General features: G+C 45.6%; 1 protein-coding gene across 1 annotated transcript; it reads right to left on the reverse strand.

The window, feature by feature from the left end:
- Positions 1-1920: 1920 nt before the first annotated feature.
- Positions 1921-11908, reverse strand: LOC107113243 (solute carrier family 10 member 6-like). Its single transcript, XM_015414542.1, has 6 exons — positions 11547-11908; positions 7729-7847; positions 6283-6371; positions 5167-5342; positions 4388-4545; positions 1921-2138 (listed from the first exon to the last, which is right to left on the reverse strand). The coding sequence occupies exons 1-6, from the start codon at positions 11906-11908 to the stop codon at positions 1921-1923; spliced, it is 1122 nt and encodes a 373-aa protein (XP_015270028.1).
- Between the last annotated feature and the right edge of the window lie 3861 nt (positions 11909-15769).

The raw sequence follows: 15769 nt of genomic DNA on the forward strand, positions 1-15769 counted from the left end.
CACGTTATATTGTTTACTTTATAGAGACTTGTGTATATATTTATATACTTTTACAAAAGAAAGTTGAATTAACAGGTGTCTGAGTATGTAACTACTGAGACGCCTCCGCAGTGTAAATAAAAATACACTTAAAATATGAAAAGTGACTCTCTTGTTTTTCTGCCCATTTATATATCCTGTTTTCTTCCTGGTCTCAGGGCCCTTTTTCTTTGCCTTCTGCCATCCCAGACATTTCCAGCTATATCTGAGTTCTGCAACAACTCAGATGTTGTGGTGGAATCAGACGGTTCTTCTTTTTTTGGCATGTGATCATAAGTATAAAAATGATGGCCCATCTCTGCTGTGAACTGGAGCTCCTGTTTCTTCGTAATTCAGAAAAGGTCAGGATGGGATGCAGGAAAGTAGCCTCTCTCTAGAATCTGTGTCATTTTGCTTCTTGGTAAGATGGGTCATGAATTGAAGTTGGGTCAAAACAAGGCACATTCAAACAGGCAAATATAGAAGTAAGCATACATCAGGCACACTGCAGAAAAGAAAAGGACTGTCAGAATGGACAGAAAATGGCTGTCGGTATTTAAGTAGCACCAATTGATGTAATTGACATTGTGAGTCACTCTCGGTCAGTTCAGAAATGCATTGTTTCCAGTAGGTGCCTTGATACAGGACCTGAACACGTGGCTTTGCTTGGGCTCATCCACATTGCCCATGACTTGGAATATGTCCTTGCTTGCATGCAAAATGCCATCAAGTCGCACCTGACTTAGGGTGACCCCAACAAAAGGCTTTCAAGGCAAGCGAGAAACAGGGGGTTTGCCATTGCCTGCCTCTGCAGAGTCTTCCTTGGTGGTCTCCCTTCCAAGTACCAGCCCTGCTTAGCTTCTGAGATCTGACGAGATTGGGCTATTGTTAGCCTGATTGCTCTGGATTAATTATCAATATTGGGGAATTGTGAATTATTATTAATAAGCAATCAGCTAAGGGACCTTTCACCTGTATATACAGAGGGTGCCACTCTTCCAGAAATACCAGTAACAGACAAGGAGACTGAGTTTTAGTTAGAATAATGTCTTTTACTGTAAATCTTCGGCCACATGTCCTAGTCACATGTCCCTTGGGTTTGAGGTGGTTACATGTCCTAGTCACATGACTTGGGGTGGTTTGAGGTGGTCACATGTCTTGGCCCACCTCCTCTGGGGTGTCACATGGGGAGGGCTTGTTTCTCCCTTGACACAACCCCTCTCTGATTAGTTTATGCAGTGGAAGTGAGGGGCTTACAGGTGGGGCAATATTGAGATCTAATTAAGCTTGTGGCAGAGACACCTGATTAGCATGATGATTGAGTCAGCAGCTAGCATTGATTGTCCCCTTTTGTCTTGAGGCTGCAGGACCGGTTCTCCAGGTGGGTAGGTGGGCTGCCGAGCTAATTCCTTTGTTAAGGAAAAACTGAAGTTAATCCTTTGACGAAGTTGTTGGGGGGAGAACATGCCAGGTGAAGGTGAAGTAAGTTCTTTGTTTGAACAGCCAAAGCAAATGGCTGCTGGCCTGGTTCTTTGTGTGTGTACAGGAATACCTCTGGAATGGGGTGACTTGGGATCCATGTTCTCAGGCTCTTGCTGGTGCATATCTGGCATCTCAGTCTGGCCACCAATCATCATAGTCCCTTGGCACACATTAGACATAATTCATAAACAGGGCAAAAAGCTCCTTGCTGGCTAACACTATACCATGCTGCCTTCCCTCCTGGGGATATGACCTTAACACAAGCTATCCCAACCATTAGACAGAGAAGACTGTCACAGCATTCATGCAAATGTACACAGAAGGCTAGACCTTAACAGTAAGAGACTATTAACAGGGCTAGACCTTAACAGCAACAACCTGTCTCTTGTTTATTACATTTTTTGCACCTTGGGGATGAAGTCACAGAATTCCTTTGAAGGAAGTCATGTCATGCTCAGGCACCTGTTGAAACTGGCCAGCTTTGGAACCATTTTTCGTCTTGGAATGCACAGGGCCATCCTCTTTCTTTTCAAAACCCGTGTTGATCTTGCTGCCCAAAACATCCAGCGTATTAACGTGGGGTTCCAGTGCTTTCTCTTCTTCTCTTTTCCCCAAACATTTCTTATACGTCTGATACACTGCATGCAACACAAGCACATATTAGGTGACGAGGGTCCCTCATGGGTGTTTTCCCATAGGACAGGCTCTTGAATAGCTCTTGGAAGCCATCAATGTCTAAAGCAAGCCTAGGACCCACCAAGACAAGCACAGCCCACAGGCTCCATAATTAGACTTGCCAGGGGCTTGGAATACCCTCAGACCAGGGCAGGAGAGGAAACAGATGGCTTAATTTAGCTGCCAGTGGTCTGCTCTGCCTGGATACGAGACAGTATTCAGCTAGGTGGATCACAAGCTCTGCAGCCCTGGTGTGTGTGCACATGCCATCAAGTCACAACCAACTCATGGGGATCCCATGACCATGGAGTTTTCAAGGCTAGAGATGAGAAGGAAGTGTGCCATTTCTTTCCACTGCATAGCAACCCAGGTCTTCCTTGGTGGTCTCCCTTCCAAGTACTGACTATGTTCAACCCTGCTTAGCTTCCAAGCTGGACTTGTTCCTAAGGGTGCATTTACACATCACTTTGAGCAGACATGTGCACAGACCTAGTTTGCTGCCATGCTTGCACACCTTCCTCCCTTCCCAAACCCAGCAGCATGGGGGGAAATAGACTTAAAATGTTTTTTAAACAAATAGAAACAACCTACCAACATACCAGATTTCTAAATGGAAGGCTCGTCCTCACTCTTCTCTTGTTACTCGTGTGCTCCTATTGCTTGGGGTGGGGGGTGTTCTTTTAACGCATATGTTTTCCTCCCTCTAGTGGTAGCTTCAATATTGCATTGCTGTGTCTCCAGCTTATTTCCCTCCACTTTAAATGTGCAGGGAAATGCTCCAGAGATAAAGGTAAAGGTAAAGGTTCCCTTGCTCGAAAGCCAGTCGAATCCGACTCTAGGGTTGCGGTGCTCATCTCCGTTTCAAAGCCGAAGAGCCAGCGCTGTCCGAAGACGTTTCCGTGGTCATGTGGCCGGCATGACTAAACACCAAGGCGCACGGAACGCTGTTACCTTCCCACCGAAGTGGTACCTATTTATCTACTTACAATTTCTTGCTTTCGAACTGCTAGGTTGGCAGGAGCTGGAACTAGAGATGGAAGCTCACACCATCATGCGGCACCCGGGTCTTGAACTGCTGAACTACTGACCTTCCAGAGCCTGCAGTTCAGTGTCTTAACCACTTGAGCCACCGCAGCTCCATGCTCCAGAGATACAGTGATGTAATACTAAAGTGACCACTAGCCAGAGCAAAAAACGTGTAGAAAAGGGGAAAAAACCAAAGCAATACAAGCATGCATGCGACAAAAAGAAGAGTGTGGAAAAGCTCAGAGTTTAGATTAAACTGGAGTTTAATCCAGGTTTAGAATCTCGGAGTGGGAGGGTGGACTGAGTCTTGTATCCCCTGATAAATCTCTGCTGATTGAAGGAATTCCTGTCAGGGAAACAAACTTCCTCACTTTTCTTTTCCAACTGCAGCCCAGAACGGTCCCTGAAAGGTTGCTCCTAGGGAGCCACTCGCATAAGTGGGGGGGGGGGGGGGCGGAGTTGGAGATCTGCAGTGGGGGGAGGAGAACTGGCAAAAACAAACAAAAAACACTCAAACTTTTCCATTAGAAGAAATTTCCTGCCGCATCCAGGTCGATCTCAGGTTCACCCATGCCCAACAGTATTTGAGTGTCATAGGTCAGTTTCCAACCAGTTTTCTGAGCAAGTTGTGTGCACAAGCCCAGGTTTAACATCACCTTTAAGGGATGTCTGAATATAGCCTAAATGTACACTCAAGGAAGAGTATCCGATTCTCCAGGTTTTATAAACCGTGTATTTGTTACATTCCCATTTTAAAAGTGTGTGCTTGAATACGTAATGTGTGAAGAAGCTCTTAGGGATTTAATGACGAAGAACGGCCTGATCTAACCGTGATGCTGGCTGGGGCAGGTGCCCTCTCCCGGGGGAGCGGGGTGTTTCACTTGCAGAGCACCTTCCTTCAACCAGGCAGCTGCCCACGCAAAGCGATCCGGTTTCAAGGAGCTGCCATGCCAGTGGACAGCTCTCCAGGGGACCGTCTTGTTACCTCGCCAACACCACATTTAAATCAGGCCGGAGAGCTCTTAATGTGAAAACCAGAAGGAGAAGAAAAGTGGACTCCAGCAAATGAGTAACAGCTGCTCATCAGTATGCTGAAAATTATCCTCTCTGATCACCCCTGGCTACCTTTGCCCCTAGCCTGTTTTCCCCACCTCCTCCGAACATATGTTTGAATGGAATGACCTACCAGCAGTTATGAGTAATCCATTCAGCAGCTGAAAGGCACCGTAGAACATAGGAAGAGTGATTATCTGGGAGAAACGCTGAGAGCTCAAAGATAACTGGAGCAAAGCAAAGTATAATGCTATGTTCTGCGACCCTGTCTCTGAAGCGATCGTTCGAGACCTGGAAGTACCAACATTTTATGATGCTTTAAAGGCTTATTTCAATAGGCACTGCATTCATGTCCTAGTGCATAAAATTAAACTGAATTCTGGGAAGCAATGGCTCTCTGTGGCTAAAAGGTAAAGGTAAAGGTTCCCTTGCTCGAAAGCCAGTCGAGTCCGACTCTAGGGTTGCGGTGCTCATCTCCGTTTCAAAGCAGAAGAGCCAGCGCTGTCCGAAGACGTTTCCGTGGTCATGTGGCCAACATGACTAAACACCTGTTACCTTCCCACCGAAGTGGTACCTATTTATCTACTTGCAATTTCTTGTTTTCGAACTGCTAGGTTGGCAGGAGCTTGAACTACAGATGGGAGCTCACTCCATCAGGCGGCACCCGGGTCTCGAACTGCTGAACTACTGACCTTCCACAGCTTGCAGTTCAGCGTCTTAACCACTTGAGCCACCGCAGCTCTGTGGCTACTGGCATCTTATTCAGAGGTACCTTGTTTTCTTATATTGTCACAGAAGACAAGGTACAATAGTATTGTCACCTGTTCTGTCAGGTTTAGCCACCTTCTATATTTTCTTAGATGGTGCCACATTCCCCTTGGGATTAAGGAATACCAAGAATTTCTCAAGTACCTTGACCAAGACTGGCAGGTGATAAGGGCCAATAGAAAGCCGCCCATGTAGCCAGTGAATGATAAAACTGCACAAGTCGTCACGATAGAGAGTTCCAGATTCAAAGAATCTTTGGACAATAGTATGTCAGTTATTGATACAGCCACTAGGATAGTAATTCCCGAAATACCTCCAACCTAATGCAAAAGAAAAAGAGAACAAGAAGCAGCAGCAGCAAGGTGGATTTCTTGAATTATTCACAATTACTATAGTTCTTTATTTTGAGAGGCTTTTGTTCCTGGGTCCTCCCAAACCACTCCGGTTGTTGAGTTTTTAACTGACATTTAAAGTCTCCACAAACAGTATCCAATCACACTAGACCAGGGAATCTCTACTCCTCAGAGATTACTTTCCTTGCTTGACTGGGTAGGGATTGTTCTTCTCTCCCTAGATTTATCCCCTTTCCTTTGGCCTGAATGGGAGACTTCTTATGCTGCCCAAACTTCCTTGTCAGATTTCCCCCCAGTTCTCTGTCTGTGTTCAAACTGCTCTCAGCTAATGCTGAATTAAGACTATATTCAGTCATGGATTAAGTCTTTGTCAGCACTAAACCCTTCCCTGTCAGGGCTAGTCAAAAGATGATCTCCGCACACATCTTGTCACAGTTAAGACAGGAATCTGAATCTCTTCTCCTCAGCATCCAGCTCTTACAAAACTTTCTTTGCTCAGTTGATGCCAACCAGATTGCCTGTAGCAGCTTCCCACTCAAGGCTCTCTGGCTCTGTGAAGTATTAAGACTTCACAGTCCTGAAGCCTCTTCAAAAAGTGCAGTCTGTCACAAGGGGGTATAAAAGGGGCTCTCACGCTTATCCAACTTTAATTGTCTGTACCCATATGGAAACATTTACAGTCATTGTCTCAAGTGGCATCTAGCCATTTGTAAAATAAAGTATTACACTGTAAGTTCGCATTTTAAACTTTAAACCACCTTGAACGCATGGGCAGAAAAGTAGTGCATAAATAAAGTTATAAATAAATCTGCAGAATTTGCTTTCCCCCCCCCTTTTGTTTTCCTTTTTTTTGTGCTGTCATTTCTTTGCCCCATTTTAAATAATAGGAACTACCTTTGACATTTACCTTGGCAATGATTTTGGAATGTTTAGGCCATCTATAGTTTGCAAAAATCCCGCAAGCAACTGGTATGAGTAAGCTGAGAAGGCTTGTTCCTAGAAAGATGAAGGGTGGGGGGAGCTTAAGTTACCTGTGAGTCAAATCTGAGTCCACTGTGGTTCATCCCCAGAATCTTGCTTTTCCAATTCAGATCAAAATCAGTTTGGACGAGGCAGCATTTCCAGGGCTTTCGATGTCATCCTTGTTCTTACCTTCTCTCAGCGGTCTCCTCAAGTGGCCATTTTACCTGGTAGCTATGTAACTAGTGTATAAGCGATTTATTGGCACTCTGTAGTTTGTTTGTTTTCCCTTCTCCTTTAGGGTTGCTTTTTTCCTTTTGCGTCATGCCCCATCTCCTCTAGCCTCCCTCCCCTATAAGGCTGTGACATTTTCTGCAAACTTTTCACCATCCGATGGGTTGGACTGGACTGTGTTAAATGTTTTAGGTGTATTTTATATTTCAATTCTGGAATCTTAACTGTAATTTATAAGTTGTATTGGAATTGTATTGTGGTTGTACGCCGCCCTGTTTTTTAGGAGAGGGTGGCCTTAAAGTCTAATTTAATAATAAATAAATAAATAAATAAATGTGTACTATAGCATAGGTCAGTGATCCTCAAGGCGGTGTCCATGAACACATTGGAACCCTCTCTGGTGTGTTTCCTGGCTCAACCACTTGCTTCTTCCCAGAAGTGCTCTTCCCCAAAGTTGGCAGAGAGCCAACCTTGACCTCCCTCTTCTCACTGAAGCAGGAGGTACTTCAGAAGACTCCATAAAGCATAGGGTTGCCAACCCCCAGGTGGTAGCCGGAGATCTCCCACTGTTACAACTGATCTCCAGGAGACAGAGATCAGCTCACCTGGAGAAAATGGCTGCATTGTACCCCTCTGAAGTCCCTCCCCTCCCCAAATCCCACCCGTCTCAGGCTCGACCCCAAAATCTCGAGGTATTTCCCAACCCGGAGCTGGCAACTGTAAGGAATCATCAGGTTTGTGTCTGCAGGGAACTCCATATACAAAATAACTAGCCCCTTCATAGGAGGAAGCTTGGCTTAGACCCTCTAAACATTTTGTGATTTGTGCCCTCCATGGCAGCCATTTTGTAAATGGTCCCACCTTCTGCAGCAGCCATATTTGGTGGTGCACACCACCCCTTCTCAAAATTCCGTAAGTGCCCAGAGGCACAAGAGGATTGGGTAACCCTGAGGTAGACAATATTTTGAAATTGTCAGTCACCTGGATTCAGGTCCTACCAATACCTTGAACTTCTGAAATCGATGGTGATTAACTATACTAGTATTAATGTGTTTTATACATAGAGAGTGAAAGGGAATGTTAAAGAAATCAGATTCCCAAATACTAGACATCCCTCCCACACATACCAGGTTTCATAGAAAGCAAGCAGAAATGATACCTATGGTCTGGTACGGAATTGGGATGCCATCTGCAAGTTCCCAGGAATATGAATAGATGTACAGGCAAAGTGGCATCATTCCCAGGGCAGCTACAGTAGAACAGGCTGTCATAGTGATGCTGGAAATAAGTAACATTAGAGATGATTGGATAAGATTTTTTTGTGTGTGTTCAGGTTGACAATGGAATCACTTGCAATGCACTTCCTGAAGAGCACTAGCTGACCATCTCTTCTACTTTCCCCTTTCATCCCATGAACTGATGAAGTTCCTCCCCAGAAATAGATTTCCCATTGGTAGGAAGTGCCCCAGTCCATCACACTGATGACAGATGCACAACATCTGCTTAACTATGTGTAGCTGAGTTGTGAGATCAGATCAAGAGTCCATTGGATCCAACTATCTGGCCTGATGCCTCTAAGTGTCTGAAAGCCAAAAGGTCGCCCGGACCTGGATAGCCCAAGCAAGCCTGATCCCGTCAGATCTCAGAAACTAAGCAGGGCCCCCAAGGAATACCAGGGCTGGGACACAGAGAAGGAAGGAAGGAAGGAAGGAAGGAAGGAAGGAAGGAAGGAAGGAAGGAAGGAAGGAAGGAAGGAAGGAAGGAAGGAAGGAGCCAAAAGGTAACCATCCTCCCATTCTTTGTCCTCAGAATTCAGAGGGGTTTTCCTATGCAGCTGCAGGAAGCCACCATTTACAGAAAAGTCCCGCCCAGTGGTGAAACTGAGACAAACTGCATTCAACAGGTGTGAAGAAATGCGTATAGGATTTGCCCAATTTCCCCAGAGGTGAAAGCACTGTTACAAGTGTCTGACTAGATTTCATGGCACTTTACTTTTAAAAAATGGGGAATCTTTTATTTATGTGCATCAGTAACAATCCTTCCAATGCTGCAATAACATACGCCTTTCTTGAAGATAGATTCAGGTCTCACACAAGGGCAAACCAGGTGGGTAACTCTATTGGTCTGAAGGAGCAGCGCAACGTTTGAGTCCAGGGGCACCTTTAAGACCAACAAAGTTTAATTCTGGGTATCAGCTTTCATGTGCATGCACACTCCCGAAGAAGTTATCTGAAGAAGATAACTGAAGAAGGTATCTGAAGAAGTGCACACGCTAGGCTTGCCAAGTCCCCCCGGGGGGCGGGGAAACCCCCGCCCCAGAGGCCCGTTCCCCGCCGCCGCCGGATCAGGCCCCAGGGGGGACTCCACCCCGACATGCACGTCACCAGGAAGTGACTTGACCACGCCGGGCACGCTGGGGGCGGGGCCAGCGGGGCCGCGTCACTTCCTGGTAACGTGGATGCGGCACACGCTCCGGGATCAACACGGGAGTCCCCTGCTTCAGGACGAGGTACGACTTGGCAACCCTAGCACATGCACATGAAAACGTATACCCAGAATAAAAACTTTGTTGGTCTTAAAGGTGCCAACTGGACTCAAACTTTGTTCTATCCCTTTCTGTTAGCACACCGTATAATATAACCATGTACAGTTGAATCAATTTTGTAAATCATTCAAGCTCCACACTTCCCCAAATGATGAGAAATTCTAAGACCAGCACTGTTTAATTTCCTTTGGTGGAGAGAACGTTGTAATGTGTGCTTTAGAAATATACAAGCAGAGCAAAAAGGCATCCCTTGAAGGCAGAAAATTCCCCAGACAGCAACTTGGATTACCCCCTTCCCCAAGGCTTCCTCCTTACCTTTGGCTGTCTCCAGATGGAAACTCATCTCTGTCTTCCAGAATGCCAACTGCCTTCTCTCTTTCTCTCTCTCACACACACACTCAAACACCTCTCATCTGCCCCAGAAAACCTAAGAAATAGTCACTGACCACATCACTAATCACACCATTCTTCCTGCCCAATGTATCAAGAGGGTTTTACCTATCCACAGTGGAATAACTAGGATCGCAATGCTGTTCAAAGCCAAATACATACCATCACAAACCACGTCTGGAAAAAAGATGGGAGGACAACAAGGAAAACACTGCACTGCAATGGTCTAACTGTAAATTAATCAGGGTTCTCGATAATAAGTGCTCAGCAGAATCTGATTCAAGACCAAATTAGCAGGTATGGAAGCAGCCAGGTGCTTTATTTAAAACATTTTAATGCTGCTTTTCGGCCTGATCAGGGTCCTCAAGGGGGTAACCATGAAAACGAACAATTTAAAAACATGTGCAATTATAAAATAATTCAATAAAAACACCTAAACATACAGCACCAGAAAGCAGGGAGGAGGCCAGTATGCCAAACAAAGCAAAGAAGTCTTTACTCATTGGTGGAAGACCCTGATAGAGGGAGATAGACAAGCCTCCCTGAGGAGAGAGTTCCACCACTGAGAAAGCCCAGGTAGAGATAGCACAGATCTCCTGTTGTGTCTTGTTTTCACTGGGAGATTTTGGAGAATTGCTGCCAGCCAAGTGGAAAGTACTAGACTAGAAGGGCCAACAATCTTGTCTCAGTCTAAGGCAGCTTCGTAGATTCATTACTGCACCATTTCCTCACCATGTCCTGCGGGATCTCTGGTGCAATTTTGCAGGGCCTGTAAGGCAGAGATGTTCCACCAGGCTTTGGCTGAGGACAGAGAGGGGCTCGATCATGGCTGGCACACACACACACCACCCTCTTTTATTCCATTTATGTCCTTCGGCCTCCTCCCGGTCCTGCCCACAAAGTGGCAACATAGTCCGGAACTGGCTTAAAATTCAATTCAGGGGTGCCATCTGGGGGATTGTTTTTAAGACTGTACTGAATGTTTTATATTGTATTTTATGTACTGTTGTACTTCGCCCAGAGACCTGTGGATGTGGGGATTGGGCGATTCACAAATTTAATAAATAAATAAAATAATCTATAAGGGCCAGTTTGTAACATACTTGCAGCACTAAAAATTGGAAACGAGTTCACAGGCATGCATGCTTAGATTAACCCTTGACTCACTGAGGAAATGACAAGAACAGGGATTACTGAGGAGTTTCTCATTTTCTCCCTCGGAAGAAAGGGCTGGAAGAGAGTTCCAGGCTTCCAGTGGGGAATAGAGAAAGAAGGATCGGAACGTGAGCCCCTCCAAAGGGGATTCAGTTCTGGAAGTTTTTCCTCTCTCCTTCCGGGACTGCAGGACATGCTCCGGGCTTCAGGATCTTTGCTTTACACTCCAGGATCCAGGGCTGTCAACGATCAGCTGGCGTACAGGAAGCCTGCCGGCCTTCTCTGCAAAGTGGCCATGAAGATACTTCGATAGTATGCAACACTGCCAGTGCCAACACATAACAGCCAAATCTACCCAGGCAATAAAATCACATGGTGTAGCTTTTCCTAGAATGTAAGATCACATACTTAAATGCTTCCCTTTGTGATTGTTTTTAAACCCTTGAATGTAGAAAACGACTACCTCAGGGAGCAAGATTCTACTTTGTATTCTGACTGATATGCTCATTTTCTAAGTGCAAGATTTGTGTGTGTGTGTGTGTGTGTGTGTGTATCCAAGCAGGACCATCAGGTGCATTCTGTGATCCCACCTGCCTGTGGAATCGTTGGCTAACTGACTTTAATCCAATAGCTTTGGGCTGTGTTTTGATACAATGATCTGGATCCAACCAGCTTTTCTTCCAGTTAAAATTTTTTAAAGAGGGTCCATTTTAACCACCAAAAGAGCCTGCGATCTGCATGTACAAAGATCATGGGGGACAGGGGCTATAATCAGAAAGGGAACTGGGGAAGTCCAAGCGGACGTGATGGCTGGATCCAACCCTACATCTGTCTGTAGGGACCACAACCTAGAGTGCAGGTGCAATAAGGTGCTATGGGCGTCCTACCTGAGATCCATGTCTCCATCAATCCAGTAGGTGAAAAGATTGGATATTGTTCCTCCAGGACAACAGCCAAGGATAAGGATGGCAACACTTTGGGTTGTGGTTGTGGCAAGGCTAATGGCCAAGATATAGGCCACCAAAGGCATCAGTCCAAATTGGCACGCCATCCCTACAGCGACCCCCCAAGGTCTCTTGATGTTGCCCCACAGCTTCTTCACCTCAACGGTGCAACCCATGGAGAACACCAGCAGAGCCATCACAAGTGTCACCGTCACTGACAGACCCACTTTGTACATGGTGTTTTCTTCCTGTGGCTCGTGCCCGTCGCTTGTTCCATTGGAAGAAGCCAAGGAGTTGTTGACCATCCTCTTTCTCTTCGACTCCTGTCCGTCTCTTCAAGCCTGCTCTGGAACTGAGAGTGTCAGGAATGGCAACAGGCCATCCCATCAGGTTATCTTCACTGGAAATCCTTAATCACTAACGCAACACAGACTCGCAGAATGGAAAGGAATGGCTGTTGCTATGGGTTACCTCAGCAATCTTTACTAATGGGATTAGGCAACAGTGATTTGGGAATGATCATTGGAAGATGTGCATATATGGGAGGGGCTTCTGAAATTTATATTCAATACCAGTTTATTTTTCACTTTTCCCCTCAGTATTTTTTTCAAGTTCCCTGAAACTACAAAAAACACAATAATAGAAGAAGAAAAGGAGGAGGAGGAAGAGGAGATTGAATTTATACCCCACCCTTCACTTGGAGTCTCAGAGCAGTTTACAAACTCCTTGCCCTTCCCTTGCCCACAACAGACACCCTGTGAGGTAGGTGGGGCTGAGAGAGCGCTGAGAGAACTGTCCTTGAGAGAACAGCTCTGACAGAACTATGGCTTGCCCAAGGTCATCCAGCAACTGCAAGTGGAGGTGTGGGGAATCAAACCTGGTTTGCCCAGATTAGAGTCCGCGCACTTAACCACTACACCAAACTATGCAATCTTTTTTAAAGCACGACCCAGCTAATGAGGGGATGATGATGGTACTGAGGATATAAACCCTGAAGTATTAAGAAAGGAGGACTTAATTTAATTCAATTTATTCTATTTTATTAGAACTGTGATTTAATTATTGCTACTGTATTGTCATGTCCTGAGCCACATTCTGGGCATCTAATATAAACAAACCCCAAATGGGGATCCCATGGCATCCCAATGTCACAATAAATGCATAGTTTCACCCCAAGTGAGCTCTCCACCTGTGAATCCAGTCCTGCATTCTTATTCACAAGCTGCTACTTTAAAAATTGCATGAAGGAGAGCCAATCGTTCTGTACGCTTTGATTTCACCACTTCTGGCCATTTTTAATGGTCAGCTTCCAGATTTTTCCACCACAGGGAACCTTGTGTCTCATTAAAAAGATAAAACCTTCCTGCAAAATGTCTGGGCAGATGGTGCAGGGGGAGGGAGTGATGAAGTGGCATATAATTCATTGTCGAGTGCACAGATCACAGGAGCATGCAACTGCAGTGTTGTTATTTACCCATTCATAAAGTTTTTATAGTTTGTTTACATTTTGGGGCATTCTATCTATATTGGCTCAAACAGTTGTTTAAGGAGGGGAGGGAGGGAAATCAATCCTTCCACCTAAGTCTCTTCTAAACATTTGCCAATTTGATGGTTTTGTAAATGGGGTCAGCAAATGCAGTGGCAGAAACTAGACTGGGGGGAGGGGAGGGGAGGGGGCCGTCTGTACAGGTGCAAGAGGTGCATTTCCACACTTGTATGCTTCCCATTGCAAAAATTCCACATTGGAACAGAAAGGGCTTCCAGAGATAGCAAAAGGTGGTCAGCCATCAGTTCAGCTCCTACTCCAGATGGTGCTTTTGGAGGGAGGAATGTTGTTTTTGTAGACATATAATGCCTAATGCTGCTTGTTGTGCTGCGCTGGAAACTCAAATTGCTACAGAGGAGGATCAAAGGCAGTGTTGGCCAAAGGCCCTTCGTAATTTGTTTTCCAGCTCTATATTTAATTGTTACAATGACATGGCAGGTCCACATGACAGTACCATCGCTACAGAAATTCCCCCATCTGCCCATGGATGTAGTGAATGCCAGGCCCAGCCAGAACATTGTTCATGGGAGGTCATGATTCATACCACAATGAACCAGTGCAGAGCATCCTGGAGACACTTAGCGGCAGAGGTCTTCTGGCCAAAAATAGCCCACTTTTCAGTTCAGGTTCTACCTGCCGCGCAAGCTTGCTTTGAAAGTCGATGTTCTCCAGTCTTTGGCGTTCCAAAATCCTTTCATTCTGTAATGCTGTGAGGCAGAAATATTATATTGGAATATTAATAGAAGAGAAAAGGAGGAGGAGATTGGATTTATACCCCGCCCTTCACTCAGAGTCTCAGAGTGGCTTACATAGGGTTGCCAAGTCGTTCTTCACTCACCGGCGGGGGAGCGTTCTCTCTGTCCGGGAGCTGCCGAGGTATGTGCGCGTGCATGCGCTTTGCACACGCGCACCGCCAGAATGTCACAGGAAGTGACGCATGACGTAGAGCACATTGGGGGCGTGGCCCCAATCGTTGGAGGGAAAACCATAGAGACTTCCTGTGATGCACCCACGCTGCGCTTTGGGGGACGAGGTTCCCCCCGGGGCCCGATTCCGCAGCGTCAGAAATCCGGCCTCCAAAGTGGGGGTTTACCTGCCACCCGCCCCCACTTGGCAGCCCTAGGCTTACAATTGCCTTCCCTTCCTCTCCCCACAACAGACATCCTGTGAGGTAAGCAGGGCTGAGAGAGCTCCTTCCAGAACTGTCCTTGAGAGAACAGCTCTGACAGAACTGTGGCTTGCCCAAGGTCATCCAGCAGCTGCAAGTGGAGGAGTGGGGAATCAAACCTGGTTCTCCCAGATTAGAGTCCGCACACTTAATCACTACACCAAACTATTCAGCACAGAGGTAACGATACATCAGTATCGTTAGGGGGCACCCTGTTCTCCAGATTATAGTATATAAAAAAGATTATGGAATATGGTTAACCTTCCTTATGATTTTAATATTTTTATCAATGCCTTGCTTTGTCATTGGTTTAGGGTATACTAGAATATTGCAGGTAGCAAGCGCATATGGCATTGTACGAGCAGTAAAAATTGGCGGAAAGAGAGCACATTAGTTGGACAACTAATTCAGCTCCTGTTCCAGATGATATACTCTGCCCTCCACCCCATGGGAGGCCATGTACTTACTCTCTAGTGAGGGGACCCAAACTTTCCAAATAGTTGTCACTGGTCGCAGTTTGAAAGGACAACCATAGCATATGTCATCATGGAGAGGGTTGCGTTTTTGTTCCTGGGATGCTCTTAGCAAATCTCTTGTAATCGAAGCAAATTCTACACGGTCATGCCTGAAATTTCAACATCATCGTCAGTAAAAAGTTAACAATGATGATCCAAGAACTACACAGAAAAGGTTAATCATATGAAAACACATGTTGATGTTTTCTGCCACTAGAGGGCAGAATTAACTAATTTCAAAATTAATTCTCCCATCTGTAAACTCCTTTATTATCTGTATGCTAATTTGCTGCTATTCGCAGGTTTTACCTACTGCATTTATCCAATCTTAGCAATATTTATTGTCCAGTGACTTATCGCTCAGTTATTTATGCATCTTAACTCTAACTAGCCCTTCCTGGTGGCAACTAACTGCCCCCCCCACCTATATGTAAAGGTTGTGGAAGTCTTTTTCAATGTATTTGAAGAAGTGTGCATGCACACGGAAGCTTATACCCAGAATTAAACTTTGTTGGTCTTGAAGGTGCCACTGGACTCACTTTGTTCTGTGGCAGCAGAAATAAGGCCACAGTTTCTTGCATGAAGAGTACAGGCATCCAGCACAATAGCAGAAGGCAGATTCACTGGGTAGCATGGGGAAAATTTTAGTAGGGCCATGGGGCACACAATCTAGACAAAGGTGAGCCATTTTAAGGTCTCTGGGATGTCTTTAAAACAAAAGTCCATTGGCACCTTAAAGACTAATGACTAGGAACTCATTAGCATAATAGGCCACACCCAACAGCAGAAACCATTAGCATATTAGGCCACACCCCTGACAGCACAGCCCATTAGCATATTAGGCCACACCCCCATGTTACCAGAAGTGTGCTCATCCAGCCACACCCACCTTTTGCTTCTTATTCTGTTTACCTTGTTTGTTGTCAAAACCCAGGGC

Source organism: Gekko japonicus, unplaced genomic scaffold (genome assembly GCF_001447785.1).
Source record: "Gekko japonicus isolate JY-2015 unplaced genomic scaffold, Gekko_japonicus_V1.1 scaffold545, whole genome shotgun sequence".
Lineage (NCBI taxonomy): Eukaryota > Metazoa > Chordata > Lepidosauria > Squamata > Gekkonidae > Gekko > Gekko japonicus.

Excerpts from the sequence above, each read along its gene's own strand:
- LOC107113243 (XM_015414542.1), bottom strand. The coding sequence starts at position 11,908 with ATGGTCAACAACTCCTTGGCTTCTTCCAATGGAACAAGCGACGGGCAC. Across the intron at positions 5,343-6,282 it reads ATTCCAAAATCATTGCCAAG|GTTGGAGGTATTTCGGGAAT; the intron begins GTAAATGTCAAA and ends CTTTTGCATTAG. Across the intron at positions 2,139-4,387 it reads TGGATTACTCATAACTGCTG|TGTATCAGACGTATAAGAAA; the intron begins GTAGGTCATTCC and ends TGTTGCATGCAG.